The sequence below is a fragment of the Argiope bruennichi genome, chromosome 5, assembly GCF_947563725.1.
Source record: "Argiope bruennichi chromosome 5, qqArgBrue1.1, whole genome shotgun sequence".
Classification (NCBI taxonomy): Eukaryota; Metazoa; Arthropoda; class Arachnida; order Araneae; family Araneidae; genus Argiope; species Argiope bruennichi.
In genome coordinates, this window is record NC_079155.1 from 82,456,104 (window position 1) to 82,479,850 (window position 23,747).

The following is a 23,747-nucleotide window of genomic DNA, read 5'->3' on the forward strand; positions in this document are numbered from 1 at the left end:
AAATGTTTGTGTTTTTTCCAAAGTTAACTACATTTTGATAAACGTATTAATATTTGAATCTCTATCACACATTCCCTGTTATCACAAAGTTTAGTGAATTGGGGCCGTATCCCGATTTATTTTCAACGGGTTAGCCTAAAAGGAAGCCTATTTCGTTTTCTTAGCAACAGCGGAGTTTATGATTATATCTAAGCAAGCTGTTTTATTTATCCGATTACTGATTGTGTGTCGAATACAATATTTTTTTTAAAAAAAGCCCTTAAAGATAACATAAGTAATAACCTTTAATTTGATTCATGAAAATGGAATATAAAAAATCATCCTGAATATAAAAGCTTTATAATAATAATATAAACGTTAAAATACTCTTCTCGATGCTAGACACCAAAAATAGAAAGTGAGATTTGAGTTCTATTTAATGCGTAGACGAAAAAGGTGGAGATAGTTTTAACTCAGCCATGCATTGCAGACGATGGTGGACGATTATATATAGATATTGGTAGTATATAATGGTCTGATATCCAATCTCATATCCTATTCCAAGAGTGCAATAGAATACAACTTATTTCTAATTGCCGTACAATATTTGTTTCATTTATTTTCTTTTTCGCTGCTAGTAGAATTTTTGTTGTTGTTGTTTCTGGTGGCACTTGTCATAGACAAGCCTGCTGACTAAGTTAGCGAATTTAAGCCGAATTTTTTACGTCTCTCGTTTTTCAGTAGCGCCATCGAGGGCCAAGAGTACGACTTAGCTACTTACGCGTCACAACCCTTTTACGGTTTACTTCATTCATGCATTTTATTCATTCAACCACAGATTGTGATTTAGATCTGAATCAGAGAAAGATCACCACTGATCCAGTACCCCCAGTAGTATTACTCTCGACATAGAGGACTTTGTGACCACGACAGATTTATAAGCTCACCAGCCCGCACCACACACGGAGAGTCTTCGGCTGGCGGGTTTGAACTCACAAACCTAATAATAACAATAGAAACGAAAAACCCATTTAGTAAGGATTCAATTGATTTGTTCTTTATTATTTTTATTCATTTTGGAATAGATTTAAAAAGTACCAAATATGACTTTTTTCTTTTTTTTCAAGGCTCACAACAGGAGAGATGAATAATGTTTAGCATTTGGTCCTCTCCTCTGAATCGGAAATAAGTTTCAAATCCGTCTATAAACGGAAAGGATGGCAATTATCTTAATGTCCTAATCGATTTTTCTTTTACTTTAATTAAAAAAGAATCACATTTTCAAATGTTTGCTTAGTATGCATGCTTTTATTCTATTTAATAAAATAATAAAAGGGAAACATAAAAAAGGACATTTTTTTTAGTAAGCGTATTGCTATATCTATACTTATAATAAAGCTCAATGTGTGTGTGTGTGTGTGTGTTGGCGCTCTACAGGCCAGGTCATTTGACATACAGCTATCAAATTTGGTACATGTATACGTTAGAGGTCGGGAATATGCACCTGGGGTCCCTTTTTTTGAAATTTTAATTAGAATTTTAATTATTAATTAAAAACTAACTTTCCCGCCAAAAAAATCTTCCATTTTCCCCATCGCCAACTTTTCCGCCAAAAAAAATCTTCTATTTTCCCCACCGCCAAATGAGTAAGGCTTCAGTTTCTTTTTTCTTCCAACAGTAATGAGGCTAGGGTTAATATTTTTCGGCGGATTATTTTAAACGATTCTGTTTATTTTCTTAATGTTTGATGCAATTAAAATTAAACATTGTTAATTAATCCATGTTTCAGATTCATTCTGAAGTTCTTTTGAATTAAAATAACACAGAATAAGGGAAATTAAAAATGTATAATCTGCATTGCGTTACCCCAACTGGCGTAGAAAAATTCACGCATTTGAGTTACCGTAAGTGGCGAAGAAAATTCACGCATGCCCATTGTTCTGATTGTTGTCATGACAACCACTTTCAACGGATGATTTAAATTATTTTTAGGTTAGTTGCATGCTTTTGTAAGTAAATTGTATTTATGTTAGTTATATATTTTTTGTATATGCTTATAGTTTTAAGTACATCGTTTTTTAAGTAGTTTTTTTTAACCTGTTTTCAATGATTTGAATTATTTTTAGGTTAGTTGCATGCTTTTGTAATTAAATTGTATTTATGTTAGTTATATATTTTTTTGTATATGCTTATAGTTTTAAGTACATCGTTTTTTAAGTAGTTTTTTAAACCTGTTTTAGACCGATTATTTTAAACGATTCATTTTATTTTCTTAGTGTTTAATGCATTTAAAATGAAACATTGTTCATTAATCGATCTGTTCATGATGAAACTGAGAAAATGTTGTTGACAAATTCTTGAGATATTATATAAAATTAAGAAAAATATTCTTTAGTGCCCATAAAGTTTAAACTCTCAGTAACTCTATTATCAGTAATCATATTATTAAAAAAATGCTTTGTTTCAGTAAAAAATATTATTATATTAATTGCAGATTAATCCTTTACACTTTAATTTAAAGCATAAATTCTACGAGGGGTAACAGAAAATGAGAGAGATACATATCACGTTATGACTGAAGGCCTTTATAATATTATGAGTGAATTATATAACTATCAAAATTTGAAGTTTTAAAATATTTTGCTGAAGAATCTATTAAAGTTGGAATTGCATAAAATATTTAATTATTAAAATTTTAACGAACATTAAGATTGGTGAACCGGCTGGTCGCCAAAGGTGGCTAGTATGTAATAAAAATGTCATTACATATATTTTTATTTCTACACTAGTTGATATATCTGACTGCTTTGGATTAAAATCTTTCAAGCATAATATTTTTAACGTAAAAATTAATTATGCTTAAAATAAAATACGAAATACTTTTTTTAATTAAATAAAGTGAAAATATGTGTAAATTGAATGAATTTTAATTAAATGAATATTAATTAAAATTAGAATATTAATTGCACCAAACGATTTTTAAAAATAATCTATAGCTAATTTTCTACGAAAGTTGTTAACTAATTCGCTTTATTAATAATGCAAATGCTATTCAAAATAGTCTGCAACTGTTTAATTATTTATTAAATGTTGGAAAGGAATAAAATTTGCCAAAAATAATCACACAGATATGAATTTCGTGTCACAGAAAAATTCGTGGTTCTCAATTCCTGGTTTTCAAATTCCGTGCCAACACATCGAATGATATTTTGACATGTCTCTCATAACCAAAACTTCTGCAGTCATCGAGCATTTTGTTTCATTTGCTCATGAAAATTTTCTTTCCTTCGTTTGAGTTAAAGCGAATTACTTAAGCTTGTTTTAGAATATCATTAAAATGCTACTCTAAAACCAATAAAAGTAGGACCAAACTAACATATACTGAAATAAAATAATTTTTTTATAAACAGTGATATAGTACTTCAAAGCGAAAAAAAAAAGGGCAAACTTTTATTTATTTTTTATATAATTGAATATTTAATTATTTTTCGGAAAGTTGACGATGTTATTTCTTTTGTCTTATATAATAAGTGTGCAAAATTTAGCTGAATTCAGCAACCTTATTTACAAACAAATGTAAAATATACATATATAACTATGGTGACTTTTAAGATTTATTTACCATTGTATTATGAATATGTGAAAGGGAAATAGTACATGGGTGTTTAGATATTTTGTTTATTAACATGCTTGTGCTAATGTGTCTTAAGAAAGTATTATTTGCATAAACTATAATAAGCTTTTCTATAATAAAATTATTATTATTTTTAAATGTGGAAATAAAAGAGAAAAAATGTCAGCATTACAGATATCATTGAATAGATAAATTTTAAGGTGACATAAAAATGACGGAACTTTTTCTTCCCAATCATAATAGTTTTAAGAAATTGATGGTAATGTTCGAAATAAAAGTAAAAGAGGAAAAAAATCGTTTAAAAGGTTGTCTTAAATAGTTTTAAAGAATTTTTACTTCAGTCAAAAGTATTTTATTGCATTACATAAAAGCACAGCATTTTTAATTACATATTGTTGAGATCACTTTTATTTCGAAGTATTTAAATCGAAGGAAGCATGTTTCAAATTTTTTAATTAAAAGTTTATTTTTTACTTACAATCTATCTGTATATTCGAATGTATCTTGCTGATGTGAGACAAAGTTCAAATACCTCATTCCTTTCATTTGCATACTGATATTTAATCAGTGAAGAGTGGTCTAACCGAAACTTCACTCGCTTACTTTCAAATAAATGTTATTATGTATCATTAACCGCATGTTGTCAGCGAGTAATAGTTACGAAAGAACCTAATAAAGTGCGATCTTGGGCCATTCATTGTTGGGATGCAGTTAATACACAAGAACCAGAAAACCAAATATGTATTTTGCAGGCCTTTTGTCCCAGATAGATTGAATCTATAATTTGACACAAAGCTATATTTGCAGTCACAAAATCACATACCAAGTTTCGTGTATTTAAGTCATAGCATTTTTTAATAATCGCGTATACATTCTTGTGATGATGATGTCGTGTCCGCGTTACCACGGAAGGGGGTTGCAGTAGCATTTGAGAGAAAGACCCCTGAGCACCCAAAGGCAGAAGTCTGACTTCTAGCTCATATGAAGATGATAATCACATATTCGCTTGCACAACCACTTTTTACAGGGGGGCACATTCACACACCACACAGATGAAGAACAACCATGCCGGAACCGAGACTCGAACCCGGAAGCCCAGAACAGGAGGAAGACGCGCTACCCCTATGCCAGATGGTCGCCGACTATACATTCTTGTAAAAGTATAGATGGACAGATGGTCATACCCTTGAGAGATTCTGTTTAAAACTGAACGCATATAATACACGTTGCATAACATCTACATGTTAGATGCTAAATCTGTATACCAAATTTTACCCATCTAGCTTTCATCGCTTTGTAATTATCCAGTTAGATTATATTTGGAGAGACAGACACAGAAACGTGCTCGGAATGGATTTGTTCAATATTTGGTGTAAAGTCTATATACAACGCTTTTTCATTCATTTAGCTGAAAGCGTTTAAGAGTTAGCGTGTTCACAGACAGACAAAATTCCAGAGATGTGTTTTTCGAATTCAGGGAGATCTGAAACACGACAAAATTTTGAGATCAAATTGTCTGACGATTACAATGCTTTTTTTTGTTGTTGTTGTCGTGTGACTATTTTAAGCCAATTTTTTGCGCAGTAGCTTCTGAGGATAAAGACCCCTGAGCACCCGAGGGCAGAAGTCTAACTTTTAGCTCAAATGAAGATAGCACACATACACTCGTTTGCAAAACCCCTTTTTACAGGGGGGCTCATTCACGCACCTCACAGAGAGAACAACCATGCCCGAACCAGGACTCGAACCCAAAACGCCTAGATCATGGAGAAGACGCGCTACTCCTAGGCCAGAACGCCGGCCTTTTTCTTTGTATATTTCGTATAAGAAAAAGTATAAATCTCACAGCCCTCATAAAAAAAAAGAGAAGATAAATGGAGATTCAGACATTAAAAAAAAAGATGTAAAAGAAACATCAAAAATTTAAAAACGGAGTATTGCTCCTGGCTGTCTTCTTAAAGTGGCTCCTAAATAACAAAAGTTTTTGAAAAAAATTCCTTAGAAAAATATTTGTTGCTTATATGAAACTTATTCTGTGCGCAGAGCAACTCTGAGTTTGATAATGTCCATACTAAAAATCCCTTCAACCCCGAAAGTAATTACAAATCAGAGTGAAATCAATGATAATCACATGGCTATTTGAACCACCTTTATGACGTGGAGTGGTGGTGCCATATTTAGTTCATGAGCTAATAATTTTACAATCAAAGATAGATTATTTGAATTTTTATTTAATTGTTAAATTTACAGAACCTCGAAATCATTACCTTGTGTGTCATCGTAAAAGTTCTGTCATGTTGTAGATATTCGTTGTATAAAAAATTAATTCTATTGAACTTATTTGAATGGTTTGGTTTACTGCCGCAAAAGCCATCCTTGGCTATACTGCACCAAACATATGGTTTAATATCTGGCAAGATTAAAATAGATCGACTATCAATAGTATAAAAATGTAAAATAATGAAACACTGAGAGTATGTGCATAACAATGAATGCATAAAATTTTTAAAATTTTGGGAGTAAAAAATGTGCAGTGAGTTTTAAATAGAAATCAGGTGCTACAATGCAAAAGTAAAGGAATAAAAAATAAAAACAGTGAACAATGAACTTATTTGAAAATTTAGCATGAATTTTAAACGTTAGAGTGGACACAACAAAACTAAACTTCAACCAATACAAAGCATTATCAGTTTTAAAAAGAGATCGTGTGACTTTGACAATGTAATTTTGTTTTAACATCAACGTGTTGAGTAAAGAATAAATATGCTGTCTCATTTTATCGTGGAATTAAAATATCAGTAGAAATATACTGTTGAAGGAGAAACTTTTTTTTTTCTTTCAATTCTAATTAATACAAAGTTTCAACTTTCCTTATAAATAAATACCTTTCGGCAATGATTTAAAACACAGAGAGTGAAAAAAACAAGCAAACCAGGCAGACAAATAAATAGCAATATCTCCAAAATCTCCGGAAAGAATAAATAGAAGTTAGATCTCAAAAGAAAAAGAAGAAGAAAGCGACAATAAATAATAACAAAAGACGAAATGAGCTTTCTCAGCAACGATGACACGCTACTTGGGGTCGGAAACAATTTCGATGTCGTCCCTTTCTTTTTTGTCCTTTTATTTTTCGCGACAAACCCCTCCAGCGGCAAATCTTCAAACACTGAACAGCAAGAATAAAACGTGTGTCCGCGGTGTAGTAAGTACTACACACCGAAAAAGAAAACTTCGGCACGCATCTCGTCTCCCATTGGTCCGCTGGGAGGGGTGGAGCAAAAACATCGTCAAACAGCACCCCCCGTCCTTTACTTACCTACCCTAAAAGCGAGTTGTTATACACACTCTTCGGTTAGCTCTTGTGCCGGCTGCTCGCAGTGTGTATGCCTTCCGCGATCATTTCTTGAATGGAAATGCGATCTGTGCACCTTTGAGAAAATAAAAAGAACAGTTGTGGTGGAATTATGTTTTCGAAATCTACAGCCGTACCGTGCATGCGGTGAAAAGATCATAAATAAGTTAATTGATATATTAAGTCAGTTCGGTGTGTGTCGGAAATTAAAAGCACAATTATGTTGAGATCTGTTCTTGTAAATATTATTGTTCTATTGATGTTGCTTCCGCAAGGACTGGCAATCAAGTGGATGTAAGTACAGCTATTTTTGTTCCATTTAATTTATTTTTATGATGTGCCGATGATTTTTTTTTTCTTTTTATGCGTAGGAAGTTATGTGGTTTTTCTGTGTAATAAGAAAAAAGATAGTAGATCTGCTAGCACCCACAAAAAAAGATTAATGTAAAATTAATTATTTCCAAGAAACAAGATGCTTATTTCTCTTAAAATGGTTTCTATCTTAAGAATATTGCATGCATTAATAATAAAAAGTTATAGCCGTGATATTTAAAGCATGTTAATGTTATGACATAATGCGGATAATTTTGTATGAAGATTATTTTTAAAAATTTGCAAACTGTTCAAATTATTCGAATATATCTTTTTTTTTGTACGATTAGATTTGCAAGATTTTTTTTTTTTTTGTGCTTCTAAAACAATACATGAAATTAATTAATTCCTAAATTTTGCATAAACTGATTGTTTGTGTGTGCGACAACAAGCATAAATCGATTCTGAAAAAAAAAAAAAATCTTAATGTCATGCATTTTTTTTTTTCCGAATTGATGATCATTATAAGAATTAAAAATGTTTTTGATCAAGAAAGAACTAAAAAAAAAATACTGAACTAGAGTTATCAAAATTTAACAGAATAAAATTTTACATCTAATACATATGCGCAAAAAACAGACACACAACTAAATTATTAACCCTTAAAATATGGTAATTTTATGTTGTGCTAACGATTAAATACCATTCAGATATTACCAAAAATATATTTCAAGTTACTGAGCAAATATTTCAGGAAATGAGATAAATTATTCTTTAAATTTTGGAGATATTTCCATCTTACATAATATTGTCATAAGGTAGTGATATATATTATTGAATCATTTAATCCGTACAAAAAAAGTTTTCAACTTGGAAGAGGGGGAGAAAGTTTAGCTGCATTTTCAAAAAGATTAAATTGAAATAACTAGGAATAAATACATAAATAACTTTCATAATAATAACTTAACAAATAAATAACATAATAACTTAACAAAATGACCAGCAAAATTTAAAGCATTTCATAGATATTCTGGTTTCTGAATGCAGCCAAAATAATTAAGTGAATGATAATGTTAATTATGCTCTCTGCTATCTTTCATCGTTTTATATAATATCTTCTGAAATTGTTTAATGCAGTTGCAAAGCTTATATCTGATTCCTACTATGCATACTTTGTACAATTCGAAAATTAAAAACTTACTAACTAAATAAATAAATAATTCAGCCGCCTAATTTATTATTACTTTAAAATTTATGTTTTAAAATGTCACTATGAGACTTATAATCGCAGACAATTTAACGCTAATAACTAATAATTTTTTACTACATCTCCAATAGATATTTTTTTTAAAAAGACTTTTTAAAATTTTATTTTCCCCTGCTTTTATATTGTTATTGTTTCAAATGAGGTATTCTTATTCCCGTATTACAGTTCTGCGTAAGTTAAAAAAAAAAAAAAAAAGGACTAATGGAAACATTTTTAGAAAAGCATTGTTTTAATCTTTTTCTCCAATCTATTGTATTCTGGCACTAATTACAGAAATACGCTGTTTTAATGGAGAATTAGAAATTTTATCAATACTATTTAAATCCAAATATACCCTAAAAACTGATAAGTTTCAATTAAACTCTTGAAAAAATTTAATGATGTATGACCTATAAAACTTTCTTTTTTCTTCATCGCTATTTATTTTTTCATGGTTTGATTAATTTTTTCTTGAAACATTGTGTAACAGGAAATGAGAGCTACATAAATGTTTCGTGTGGTTTCCGGACAGCTAAACAAACTTTTAAAGAATTAACATGTGCAAAAATGTTTCGACCTTGGATTCTGTAATTGAAGCAAACCTCCAGCATTTATTGTATAATAACTTTCCAACAAGGTTCTAGCTACAAAATTAATTTTTTTATTTGTGATGTGTCCATTTTTTATAGTACCGTTATGATTCTTAATAACTGTTCGGCGCATTAAGAAAAAGAACCAACGCAATGTTTTTCATGTACGAGAAATATATCTCATTTTATAAAACTTGCTCGTCAAAAGTTTCTGTAGATTTTCAATTTTATTAAAACTTTATTTCTTTATTTTCATTAGATGCGAGTAATATCCTTATTTTTAGTATTGATAATGCTTGTTTTTATTTAAAATATGTATTAACATTAAAAGAATGTTATAAATTCTATTTGCTTTAAAAGACATACAGAAATCAAAGTTATTTGTGTTCTTTATGTTTTGAACTAGAATTTTTTTTTTCAAAATTTTATTGACATTGATAGTTTATTAGAAATATAAAGTTTTCTAGAAACTTCTAAGAAGATGAAAAAAATTCGACACTTTTATTAACATTGTTTTTTTTATATAATATTTTAAATTTTGTAAAATTTTTTCGAAATAACATTGTTTATTATTATCATCAATAAATTATCAATTATATGCAGAAATTTCATTTACGTTTGTGTCAAACATTTTTTTAACCAAACTTACTAAGAATTTTTAACAACTACATCATTCTAAACGTTTGTATTAGTTTTGATAAATATAAAAAAATATTTTTTGTTTTAGAAGAAACATTATTTATAATACACGATTTTTAAATAGTTTTTTTCCCTAAAATTACCTAATTTTTTAGAATACAGTGCAAGTGTTATAATTTAATTATTAATGTATGATCTACTTACTGAACCTTCGCTTTTGAAAGTTCTTTCTATGGATATGAAATACTTTATATCTTAAATATATAAGTAAATATAATAGGATGTGGGCGCACGAATTCAGCTAATTTTCTCATCCATTTTAATTCAATATTTGCAAAATATGTGTAACTTAGAACCTAATATATAAATTGCTTTAATATGCAGTATTGGCTTAAAAAATTTAATGCACGCATATGTTTAATAGATATATTCATGCGAGACTTTTATATTGTTTTTAGAAAATGATACTTACGAAGTATATTCTCTTTTATATCATATTTATCTGAAAATAAAAAATTAGCAAAAAAAAAAGAAAGAAAGAAAGAAAGTAAATTTTTAAAGCCTATTTAGTTCTAGACATCTGAGGAAATCATTTGTTTCGTTCTTTTTGTATTTTTGTAAATAAAAAGGGAACATTCATTTTATGAATGAATCTATATAAAAACTATATTGCTTGAAACTAAAAAAAAAAAAAATTAAATAAAATTATTCTTTATCCTATCTGTTATTTTATGCGGAATATAGCAAGCATTAGCCAGAGAATTTTGTTACACTATAGCCACGAAAATGCTTACCGGATATTTGACTCATAGCATTAGTTATTCGTTCTTTCCGAATTCACATTTAAAATCAGAACTATTTACTGTCTGTCTTTTTCATTCATTCTTTTAGCTGTTCAAAGTCTGGAACCATTCGTTCTTTTCTGTTGTAGAATCAGAGAGCAGGTGATTTATTATGCATTGTCTACAGCGTGGACTTTAGAGGTTAACAAGACACACAATGTGTTCTCTCTAGTACAAATACGTTTATAGTCTTCTAAATATGGACAAATCTGACATTTCTTGCAAGCAATATTCATAGGCAGATTGATTCATCGGGCAAAAGATTTTCGTTCTTATGCAGAGGGAAAAAAATTAATATCACCCGAAATGACTCTCGTATTGTACTTAAAGTATTAAAATCTACAGTAAGCATTGTTTTAATACCGGGAATACTAGATTTTGTTAATGATAAAAGAAGTCGTTATGTTTTAAACGAGGCAGATATTCGAATTTCGGCGCTAAATGATATGACGTTTGTCTGGTTATTGCCTGAGGATGTTAAATACACTTTCAGATAGTAGAAATTTACGACTTGTTCTTATAATTTACAGTCTGCACTAACTTCGGAGACTCGAGCACAATTCACGGAAGTGTGTTAAAACATCGTGAAAGCGTGCGGGCGGAATTCCAGTCAGTAGCATTTTCGAACAACCAACGTCTCTTACGATATTTCTATATTATTTCTTTTTAAATATTAGACACAACATATTTTAATTTAAAATATTTCTAGGGCACTGGAATTATTTTAATTATTTTTAATTTATTCAAGCACTAGAAATATTTTAATATCTTGTTATTTATTTAAGCACGGAAAAAAAAAAAAACATTAAAAATGTAAATAAAAACTAGTGTAAAATAACTTAGAAAGAATCATTTTTGAGGTTATTTTTACACTTTTTATATGCATTATTTGTCATTTTTTAACGAATAAAAATTAACGTTAAAATTTAATTAATTTAGAGTTCAAACGAATAAAAATTTAATGAATATTAAATGAGTAAATTTATTATTGCATAACAATCTTTACCTTGGTTTCATATATTGTTTGCCAACCGTAGAGTTATTTATTTCACACTAAATTAACTTTTTCTTATTCTTCCGATTTCCAATTTTACAGTTTCGAAATTTATAAAAATAATTTTTATTTATTTATTTATTTATAAAAATAAGTAAAATAACTATTTAATAAGCTGTATTTCCTACTAGTTGAGTTGAATGCTATTAAAAATGTTTTAGAAGTTTTTCTTTCCTTTACTTTACTTTCTTTCTTTCCTTTTTTTTTTTTTTTTTTCAGGTTGACAAATTTTTCTGAAGTAAGTTTCCAAGCTTTGCATTTTTCGATAAGCAAACTTTTGCAAAGCTTATTCAAATATGGGGGGAAAAAATCTTGAAATGGGAAAATATAAATGAAAAAAAAATCCATTTTAATGAAACTTATTTCTTTTTTAATAAATATCTTGATTGAATTAATTCTTTCATAAATGTATTGCAATTCCTTTTTTATACAAAATATTTTATATTATAAATCAATAAGATCAATTTTTAAAGTATTTTGTCTTTAACTTATTTGCGGTACTTTCAATTTTTTAAAGTTTTTCTGAAATCACTATGATATTTCCACAAATTTATCTTTTGGAAAATAATTTTCCCCTCACTATATTTATTTCACAAAAATTTATTACTGTATTATTCACAATTCATCTCTTTTTCTCTCAAAATTTACAAAAAAAAAAAAAAAAAACAGAACATTTGTACATGTTATACAATATATTATTTAAAAAATTGAATGTGCATTTAAAAATTATTATATTTTGTTATTAAAAATGATTATATAACCAACTTATCTTCTGATTGCTTGAATGCGTCACGTAAAAATTGTTGCGTTTGGCCCTTACACGTGAAATGTTACTGTACTTATACTTAATACTTATACAATACGTATACTTAAATATTACATGAATTAAAATATTTATTTTATCAAAAAAATAAATGCAATGAATGATAATCCCTCCACCTCCCTCTCAAATTAATTACTAGAATTCTATTAATTATTGAGAAAGAAAGCTTGAATAATCTGGAATTAAATCTATTTTATGAATTTTCATGCCCATTGTAATATAGCAGACGTAAAGAGTTTTCGTTAGACAATTTATTATTCTATTTTGAGAGAAAAACTTTGTATTCTTTCCCGGTATAATATTATCTAATTAATTTTATTCTACAGTTATTGGAAAGCATAACAATTTATTCTGGCGCGAAAGTTCAACCTTTTCAAATACATGACTAGACTTCACGACAAATAAATCTACTTTACTTTCTCACGCCATTATTTTACAATCTGAACCTGTTATTGTGATAAACGTCAAACTATTTATAAGCTGTAAAAGGTTTGATTTATAAGTTTTTTCTTCGCTAACGACATAAAAATTGTTACAATTTTTCATTTTAGTGTGGTATGCGGAACGATTCGCAGATGAATTATTTGCCGTAATTAGGAAATTGATATGCATCTTGAAAGAAAACTCAGATGTAATTAGAAAGTCAAAAAAGGGCACCATTGTGTGGCACCATTAAAAAAAGCAAAAAGGCAAAGGGCACCATTAAAAAGTGAACTAATTTCTCGACATAGTGCATTTGATTGAAAATCTTTATAATTCTTAACAAAAAGTATGATTTTTTTTAGTGTGGCGTATTTTTTTCAGATTAAAAACATAAATAAGAATAATGTAAAAACATCCAGTGTTGTTCGAGATTAAAATCTTTTCTTGTACAATATTTTTAATATAAAAGCTATTTTTGTATAAAATATTATTATATGATGATCTCTTTTTAAAACTAAATTTGAATTAATCGTTTTTTAAAGCTCATAATAAATCTCATAACTGTAATTTGATAAATTCCTTGCTTATTTTTTTGTCTGTTTTGGTGATAATAATTTCATGAAACTGTGAATATATTAAGAAAAGCTACTATATATCTTTCACAATATATATCTACCTTATTATATTTCAAACAAAATAATTAAACGCTGTAAAAAATATGAAAAATGAAATTTTTATCGGTGTATTTTTGTATTTTCCGTCTCAAACTGTCACTTTCATCACATATTTAATTATTTTTCACCTATAATATACTCATTTTCCTTAAAAGTAAGAACTCGACATTTGTCAGTGTTGTTCTTCAATGTTTATTAAAAAAAAATGCGTTCTGATATGCCTCTTTTCAAAGAAATTGATTTCATATTTTTCTCGATTTATAGCACGACTTAGATTGTTACTCCTGCAACATAAATTGTAATTTATAATCGATTTTAAGACATCTATTCAATGATGACCGCATTTGCTTTTATCCCTATTGCAATAAAAATTATATTTTAAATAAGACTTTTTCTATACTTATTCGAAATGAACCTCTCATTTAAATTTATTAAAGAAAATGGAAAATTTAATTATTTTCGAAATATTTTAAACATGCTAAGATAATACCTATTCTCTTTGTAAATACGACTTTAAAAATTCTTCTACTGTTATTTATATGGTTTCACTTTGCTGACTTTTCATATAATTCAATTTATATTTAGAAATATGCTTTATTATCGAATAAACTCAAGCAAAAATATTTTTGTTTATTGTTTAGCAATTTCTGTTAAGAAAATACTTCACTTCTTGTTAAATTCATTGCGTTAAAAAAATTCTGTAGAATATTCAGATATTTTGAAAGAAAAATATTTATTTTATTTTTGATATTGGCAACATTCGTAATCGTTATTATCCGATTTTTATAAAAATCGTTTATTTTAACTTCATTCTTTTCTTATTCTTGCATAAAGCATATTAAAATTCTGTTCACAACGAATATGGAACTAATGCTATTTCTTGAATAATTGCACTTAGAAGGCTTAATGAAAATAAATTGCTGCAAATCATTTTTTTATGGAATCGCATGTATTTATTGCGACAGTAGTTATTATTTTGTCTGGAAATAGTGACATCAGGCGAATAAGCTGTGATATTTGAAATTCAGTTTGCATGATGATTTTATTTAATTTGAGAATTAGGAGATGCAGCCGATTTTTTTTTCAACTGCTATAACATATCAATGGATTTTTTTAATAATAAATTATGTGTCACAGTAAAATGATAAGAACAATTTCATCCAGGTTCAGATTTTGCTTCCATTTGATAGTTCTTTATTCTTGTCATTTACCAATATGGACAAATTCTAATTGTGAAATCAATCAACCGAATAAAAATGTGCACTGATGTGGATTAATGATAGAAAAGGTAAGAATAATTCTTTAGATTTGTCTTTGGGTATTTGGAACCCCAACTGTAGTATCAGTTTTTATCTTGAATAAATTTTCTAATGATTTTTATTGTATTTTCTTCTGCTTCTAATTAATTTTAGAATTCATGTATTTAAAATTAGAGTACGCTTATGATATTTATATAGATTTATTGTTTTTAAGAAAGACATTTAATTTTGTGTTAACAGAATTAATTTTTAATTAATTCCGTTTCAATAATCATTTTTTATATATATTTAAGAAAACCTTTTCATTTTCCGCGCCTTAAACTGAATGTTTTGATTTTTGATTTATACGATTAAAAATGCAGCATTAGCAGGTTCTTGTCCTGTGTAGGAGTTGCAATTCTTAGTGATTTGATCATTGTATGCTATAATAGGAATTATTTGTATTCTATTTTTATTTCGTAAATAATAAATTTTTACTAATAAATGTTTAATAAAAATAAATTTTAATAAATAAATTTAAAAATTATTATAGTTAAATTTATTTTTTTCATAAATGAATTTTTATTTTATAAATTTTGAAATCTAATACATTTTAAATCAGCAGACTTATTTATTTAAAGCTGCAATTCATCTCTTTTTTTCTGTACTGATAAGGAAGGAGAATGTGTGTATGTGTGTATTTGTGTGTGTGTATGTATGCCTGGGTGCGCATTCTAAAGGCAGAGCGTTTCGCTCAAAGCTACCAACTTTGGTACATATATACATAGAAAAAATAAAATATTTTTTCCTCAGAATAATTTTTCAAAATTAATTAGAACATTAATTAATAATTATGTGAAAATGTTGACGTTTTTTTCTTAATAATTCATAAATTATTAGTGAACAGAAAAGTTTTTGACCTTTCTTTAAAATTCAAAAAATTCTTTTAATTATCTAATTTAGTTGCTATGTAATTTTGCCCCCCTGAATTTGAATATTTTTAAATTCCTTAAAAATATTTTTACATAATTATCAACAGCCCATTTCATTTTTGTAATAAAATTCATATTGTTTTCATTGTTTCATATGAGCGCACTTTACTAACCAGTTACTGAAAAATGAAAGAGTTAGATTCTATTTATTATCTGATAGTTTGCATGAGAAACAAATCTAGACAATACACGTTATGAGGCTTTTGATTCAATAAACCAAATAATTTAGTTTCATATTTCAACACATTATTAACCTGTTAATGGTTTATCTTAAATGGATCAGTTTGCTTTTTAGCTTTCGGAAATGCATCTATCTTTATTTATTTGTCATGACTCCAGAGTGCCCGACTTTCATGTTTGCTTGCAATATCATTCAAGCAAACGATCATGTTTATAAATATTTTAATAACAAAGTTGAACATAAAGAAACGTATAGGGAGGTGATTAATTATGCATAAAATGCTAATATAATCCTAATATTTTAAAATTGATTGAAATAGTATATTTTGCAAATTTATTTATTTGACTACAAAAAATAAAGTTTTTAAATCGATCTGTTTGCGGCCTCATCTTTGCCTGGCGGCCCAAGGCGGCCTAATCTGTCTAGTCTGAAATTTGTCTCTGATTAGGAATAATAAGGGAAGGTTAATAGCGCGGAAGTTAAAATACCCAGAATGACAGTGTGCAGTTAGAAAATGTTTTAACTCACATTTACGCTTTTAATGGCATAGTGATGTCGTGGAACTTAACATTAAGAAAACAGATAAACACAATAACCAGAGGTGTAAGACTATTAAAATAATATGGCTTTAATATCTGTCACAATTTAATACCTAAAGGTTTGTTGTTGAAGGAATCTTGAATATTAAATTAATCATGCTTAAGAAATTTAATGGATACTAAACGCTACCAAAATTCCGGCACATTAATTAGAATAAATACCATTATTAAGAAATCTAATAATAAAATAATAGTTTTTATTGTTAGATATATTGTCGTATTTCAAAATTTTTTATAACAATGTATCGTCATTTAAATGACTGCTGGCTGCCTTTATTGCATTAATTCTTTATTTCTACTCATTTATAGAGATGTTCAGAAGACATTCTCAAATTTTTCGGCAATTTGTTAATGTTGCCGTCATTTTAAACTAATAAAACTAATGCAAACTGTGTATTACGGAAAAAATTATAAAGCAATTTTTATTTGATATCAGTCTCAAAAAAAAAAAAAAAAAAAGGATGAATGTGCCGAGATTATAGTAAGTGAGGTACAATCAAATATTTGCATCTCTATAAAAATGTTTTTTGCTATTAAATGAATAGGAATGGATCAAGACCGAAAAAAATGATATGAAAACAAAGCCATGTTACTATGTTGCATGGATGAATATTTTTACTGTACTAAGCCCAACGAATCACTGACTATTGCCACGGCATTGTTTCTGGAAGGTTTTTCTTTTTTTATATATATATACTTGATATATCCCTGAAATATGCAACATATATTTAAGGTAGCCGTCCTTTAAGAAGTAAACGTATTAAAAATGCATGAAATTACTAAATTATTACTTAATGCTATACTAAGTTAAATTTTTTTTGACAAATTATTATAAAATGAATTTGAGTTTGCATAACTAAATATAATCCTTCACTATTAAACACCAAAATATCGAGTTTCGTTTTTATTCCCGTATGAAAGCTGTAGTTAATTATTATAGTTAGTTATAGTTAATAGTATAATTAAATTGTAATTAATAATTAAACTTCTTTTCTGATACTTTATAGCGTTCTACAATTAAGAAAAAAGAATTTATATTGCCCAGAAATGTATAATGGTTGTTATAATACTATGAGTTCGGTAAAAGTATATAATTATTGTTATTAAGTTGAATTATTAAAATTAAAAAAAAGCCGCCATCCACAAACGTAGCACTAACTTCTTTATATTTATTCCGCTTTTTTCTGTACATTGTATTGGCAAAACCAGTCTACCAAAAATCCAATAAATTTACTCTGTCAAAGAGAAAACCTGTATTTTGCATACATAACTTTTTTCACAGCACCCTATCTAACTCTGCTTTAAGTAATATCATAGTAGAGCCATAACAGTAGGGTAGAACTCAAACGCAGTCATTCAGTTTTATACAAAACTAGTTGATATACTTATCGCTGATTGGTATTAAAATGTTTTCATGTTCAGTACTTTTATGTTAAGTATTATATTTAATCGTTCGAAACGGCTTTTAAAAAGTGCAAATAAGAATATCAAATCAGCCAGACGATATTTAAAAACCGCGAACTGTTAATTTTCTCCATATTTTATTCAGATTAATTAAGTACAATTTTTATTTATACATATTGAATCAAAGCAGAGAGTTTAATAAAATGTCGGAAACTGTTAATTAAAAAATTATTCTTCTCTAGTAAAAAACATGAAAATAAACCAAATCATTATTTGTCCATGATATAAATTATTAATTATCGGCTTCCTTTAGTGTTCTTCCAGAATTTTGTTAATGTGTTCTGGTAATGTTTCTTCGTATGTATGCTTTAATTTCATAACTAAAAATAAAACTGTTTTATTTGCTCGTAAAAAGCATCGCTTTCCTCCCCTTCGTTCGAATTAGAGCTATCTAGGGGAGAATCTTGAACCTTTGACCACTGCAGTTTGTGGTCAAACGGGAAACAAAATTTGAAAGTTTTTGTGCTTAATATAAAGATTAATTACTAATTACTTAAATTAACTTGTTGCTATTTTCACTTGGATACTTTCATGAATAAAAAATGTTGCACTATTATTGCACTAATAAAAAACAAGTATTACAAAGCCTTGCCTTTGTAACATTGCTTTTGGCCCAAAGTTTTTTTTTTTTTTTTTTTTTTACACAATTAAGAAATGATATTAATGTATTCATATTATAGATATATTAATAGTTTTATTTTGCGCAAATTCTGATTTTATTATTCCAAACAATGAGTTATAAAGTTTTAAATGTAAAAATATACTATATGGTAGTTTTGATCACCATGATGTGTTGCTCCCTTGACCAAATCAGAGATACAATATTTCGTATTTATATGGAATTAGGGATTATTTTTATCAAGATCATTTCCTCAGATAGTGAGAAAGTTGACAATTTTTGTATACCATCTATATTGACATGTATCTTATGGTCTATCGTCTTAGTCTATTGTCTATTTTCATTCCAATTATTATGGCGGCTAAGTAAATACTTTTTAGAAGCCCAATGTAAATTTTCCATTTCTTTTCATTTCTCTATTGATTGGAAGTTTACGTTTGTAAGAAAATTAAATAAAATATTTTTGAATTTTAATAAATACTTCTGATATATGATATTGCGTAATCTCTTAACTTGTGATTTAATCTTTAGGGTATTTTCGTCTACAAATCTTAGGAAATTTCTTTCTGTTTTCTATTTCTATTAGACTACTTTTCGATTTTTAATTTACTTCACAAGATTACTTTTCTTCAGTTATTTAAACACACTATAGATCATAACCGAGCCATATTTGAAAATCTGCTGTTACATCTTGACTATCCCAAAACTCACATAATTATTCTTGTTATATAGAGAAAAAATGATATGATTATCATAATATTTTATTCAACAGTCATCCATTAGGCAGGGATGCAAGTGACTCATTCAAAACTTCTTTCAACTAAGCAATGAAAAATAGGATGTTAACTTTAAATAAACATGTAAACCTGTTAACCATATATGGTGTGGCTAAATTGGATTACTAAGTCTGATTCCAAATATCATGGAAATGTTCAATGTAGTAGGTTGTGTTCTGTTTAAAAAGAATATTCTTACTAATGACGAATTTATGCCTTCATCTGTAACTGACAAGTCGATAATTTATTCAAATCTCACATATGATTCAGCCATTGTAGGTTCGCCAACACAGATTCTGACCCAAACTCTTGCCAATCTAAATCTACCATTGACCTCCTGACAGACATTCCCTGAAAATGTGTAACGATAAATAGGAACTAGTAAAGTCAAAAGTTATACCAAAGATTATCAAAGACATTTCTAGGAAATTAGTATTATAGACGCTAAAATCAAACGCTGGCCAAAACTAAAACTTTAAAAAGTGACTCAACTTTTTTTTTCAAATTAGAAAATTCAGTAAAGATTTTTCGCAGTCATTAAATAGTAATATAAGTAATATATTCATATTTAAAAAAACCCTGAACCTTTCAAAAACTATGAACTTTTGTAGATAACTTGTATACGAATACAAGATTTAATCAAAAATAACAATCTTTCATTTTATGTAAATAAAATTCATTTTCTCATTTATGTTTATTCTTATAATAAATACAGGCCAAAGGTACAATACCTTCCGGTAATGGTACAACGTTATGCTGTACCTTGACCAACATGTAAGATTTTTTAAAAAAAGTAATTAAAAATGTTAAAACTGAAAATTTTGGTTTGTAAAAACATGTGATAAATGCAAAATTATTCAGAGTTAAGATCAGCATTTGTAACAGAATTATGAATTTATGCCTGAAGCCTACAAGAAATTAATATTGAAAATCGGTCTGAAGTAAAACGCTATCTCCAATTTGTTTTTACATTTATATATATATATATATATATATATATATATATATATATATATATATATATATATATATATATATATATATATATATATATATATTTACATCGTTAAATCATTACCCCAAATTCGTCTCTATTCAAAGTTCTAAAATCTTCGTAATTACAATATTAATATTACGCAGAAGAAACAGATAAAGATGGCAGGAGATTAGATAAATTTTCGAATTCTTTTAAAACCAATAAAAGTATTGAGAAAAATATTTTAAATAGAAATATAAAAAAGATGAAGGTAGAGTAATTCCAAGTTTCAGCTAGCCTTGCAATTTCTATAAATTTTCTTATTTCAAAACCAGTGATTAAATTTTGAAAATTTAAAATAACAGAATTATTACACTGAGATGAAATTTGTATCATTAAAAAAATAAATTTTAATTAGTAGGAGAGAATGAAGTTATACTAACCCAGTAGGCAATAAAGCGCGCAGTATTTTCGGCAATGTAAAAGTGCAGAAAGGAATCATCCGCCACCTGCCTACATGGTGAAAGGGATATTCGCTTTCATCTTCAAATTTCTCATTTTTATTAGAACATTCTCGCATATTAAAAGACATCAATGTTTTCCTTCTAATTTCGAGCCTCAAACTATTTTCCTAAGCAATAGAAATAACTCCCATATGTAAATATTGTAAATACTCAGTGTTTTTCAATATAATTTGTTATTTTTGTGTAAATTTAGGGAATTTTAATCGGAACAATATCTCTTGAATGAATAAATTCTATGTGGAGTAATTTCTCCCAATGTGATTGATAACTGGTGCTCGGTATTACCTCGCAGCAGAATAAGTGATTGGTTATGACCTTGCACCTAAAGACTACTTTCTCTATACATACTTAGATGCTGTGAAATCACATACGAAGCACTAGCAGCTATTGAAGTCTTAATTTTCAGTGTCTATGTTTTACTGAGAGGTTTATTCTTTACTTTCTCGTATACGAAATACAGAGAAAATATTTTCATCGTCAAAAAATCCCAACTCCTGATTTCGGCGAATCTCTGTTTCAGACCTCCCTCAGTTCGAAAAACATATTTCTAAAAATAATATATATATGAGCCCATCCGCTCAACCAATCGAACCAAAATTTTGGACATGTTTGTTTGAAGGTATGCGCTGGAGATTGTGATGATTCTAAACAACGCAGAACTCACGGTTACGGTTACAGTGAGAGAATTTTGAAATTTTCGAAAGGCAACACCCACTTTTTCCTTGCGCAAATTGATCCGCGTATTGAAAAACCACAAATGGCGTTGGAACGATTAGCGTGTGATGAAAATTGCCGCCGTAAAGCATATGCAAAGAAGAGCATTATAAAGGAATAATGACAATACAGAGAGGAAAGAGAGAAAAAGTTTTTATTGGAATGGAAAGTTATAATTACATGTTTTCAACGTGTTCATCTTCGCAGGCGACAACGCATTGCATTCGGGAGATTGTGGACAATTGCAAACGTAACATGAAAGGAGGAATCTGCATAACTTCACGTGTTATCGCATCTTGCAATTCTGACACAGTTGCAGAATTCCGTTATTCCTGAATTGCAGCAACGAAATGTCATTAGGGACATTGTATGGATGCAAGAGGGGGCTCCTTCACACGTCGCCCAGTGTGTTCGACTAGTGATGCAACAACACTTTGGTGATAGAGTCATCTCTAGTAACTTTGCAGTTTCGTGGCCACCGCTATCCCCCGACTCACTCCTATGGATTTCTGGTTCTAGGGTTATCTGAAATGTAAGGTGTACACGCCTGGTCCACGAGATGTGTCAGAATTGCAAGATGCTATAACACGTGAAGTTATGCAGATTCCTCCTTTCATGTTACGTTCGGCATTGTTGTCCACAATCTCCCGAATGCAATGCGTTGTCGCCTGCGAAGGTGAACGCGTTGAAAACCTGTAATTATAACTATCCATTCCAATAAAAACTTTTTTTCTCTTTCCTCTCTGTGGTGTCATTGGTCCTTTATAATGCTCTTCTTTGCAAATGCTTTACGGTGGCAATTTTCGTCACACGCTAATCGTTCCAACGCCATTTGTGGTTTTTCAATACGCGGATCAATTTGCGCAAGGAAAAAGTGGGTGTTGCCTTTCGAAAATTTCAAAATTCTCTCACTGTAACCGTAACCGTGAACCCTGTATTGTTTAGAATCATCACAATCTCCAGCGCATACCTTCAAACAACCATGTCTGAAATTTTGGTTCGATTGGTTGAGCGGATGGGCCGCTAGGGTTTCATATATAGGGGAAAATTTTTTTTGACAACCCTGTATATGTATATATATATATATGTATATATATATCTGTCTACCTATGAAGAGAACTCACATACACTTTGAACTAGACGGATAAAATTTGGTATATAATTTTTACACAAAATTTGCAGATTTCTATCAAATTTTGAGCAAAAATCTACTGAGGGAAAATTTGTCTGTCCGGCTGTTCGAATATAAGTAAACACGGTAAGTGCTAAATGAAGAGAGCTAGATGTGATAAAATTCGGAGGACAGATTTAACACCTATACTCTAACTAGGATGTGAACGCGATGATTCGAAAGCGCAATGATTTAAATATATCAAATTTAGTATATAATTTTGCGACAAATCTTTGTCAAATTTTGGTTTCATTCGGTTGGAAAAAACGGGTCTAAAATACAAATTCAATTTTCGGATAATATTAACCGCATGTCTGGAATAAATTGTCATGAAACTCACCAAAGATAAATATTTCATAATTATTGTACGCCATATAATGCGTTCTTTGCCTCACCCAAGATCCAAATTTTTGCAGAGGTGGCGGATAACACCTTTATTAGAGAGTACGCGAGAAATCTTTGGAGAGACCACTCCCACTTTTTTCTTCTGAAACTGAAACTTAATATTAAAATTGTGAAATTAGCTTGTAAACAATATAATCAAGGCTTGTACCTAGATTAAAGAAATAGCTGGTTAAAAGAAATTGATCCGAAAGTGGGATAGATAATTGGTGTTAATGATGTGTTTTCATTAGCAGCTCAAAATGATTAACGACAGTATTCAAATTCACTTCGTGAAAAAGTAATTTAGAGTTTTACAGCGTATATGAACGCAAGTTGTCCTACATCGAATCATATGCTTATGTTCAGTCCCTTTTAATAAGCCGAGTTTCAGATTAATTTAGATATGAACTTTTACTACAACCGTGATCAGTATAATAGTTCGGTACTGATTCCAAAGTTAATTGTATCAGAGAATCAATTATGTAGATATGCAATTTGTTTTTTATTCAGATAGTTAAATTTCACATTGAATTTCTTGTTT

The 23,747-nt window shown here is 28.7% G+C and overlaps 1 protein-coding gene across 1 annotated transcript in view; it reads left to right on the plus strand.

Moving 5' to 3' along the window:
* Positions 1–6,973: 6,973 nt before the first annotated feature.
* Positions 6,974–23,747, plus strand: part of LOC129968716 (protein Wnt-4-like) — a 196,332-nt gene continuing 179,558 nt past the window's right edge. The window contains exon 1 of the mRNA XM_056082893.1: positions 6,974–7,259. Within this exon, the coding sequence (XP_055938868.1) occupies positions 7,186–7,259 (74 nt within the window). The 5' untranslated portion in view covers positions 6,974–7,185. The remainder of the gene's footprint in view (positions 7,260–23,747) is intronic.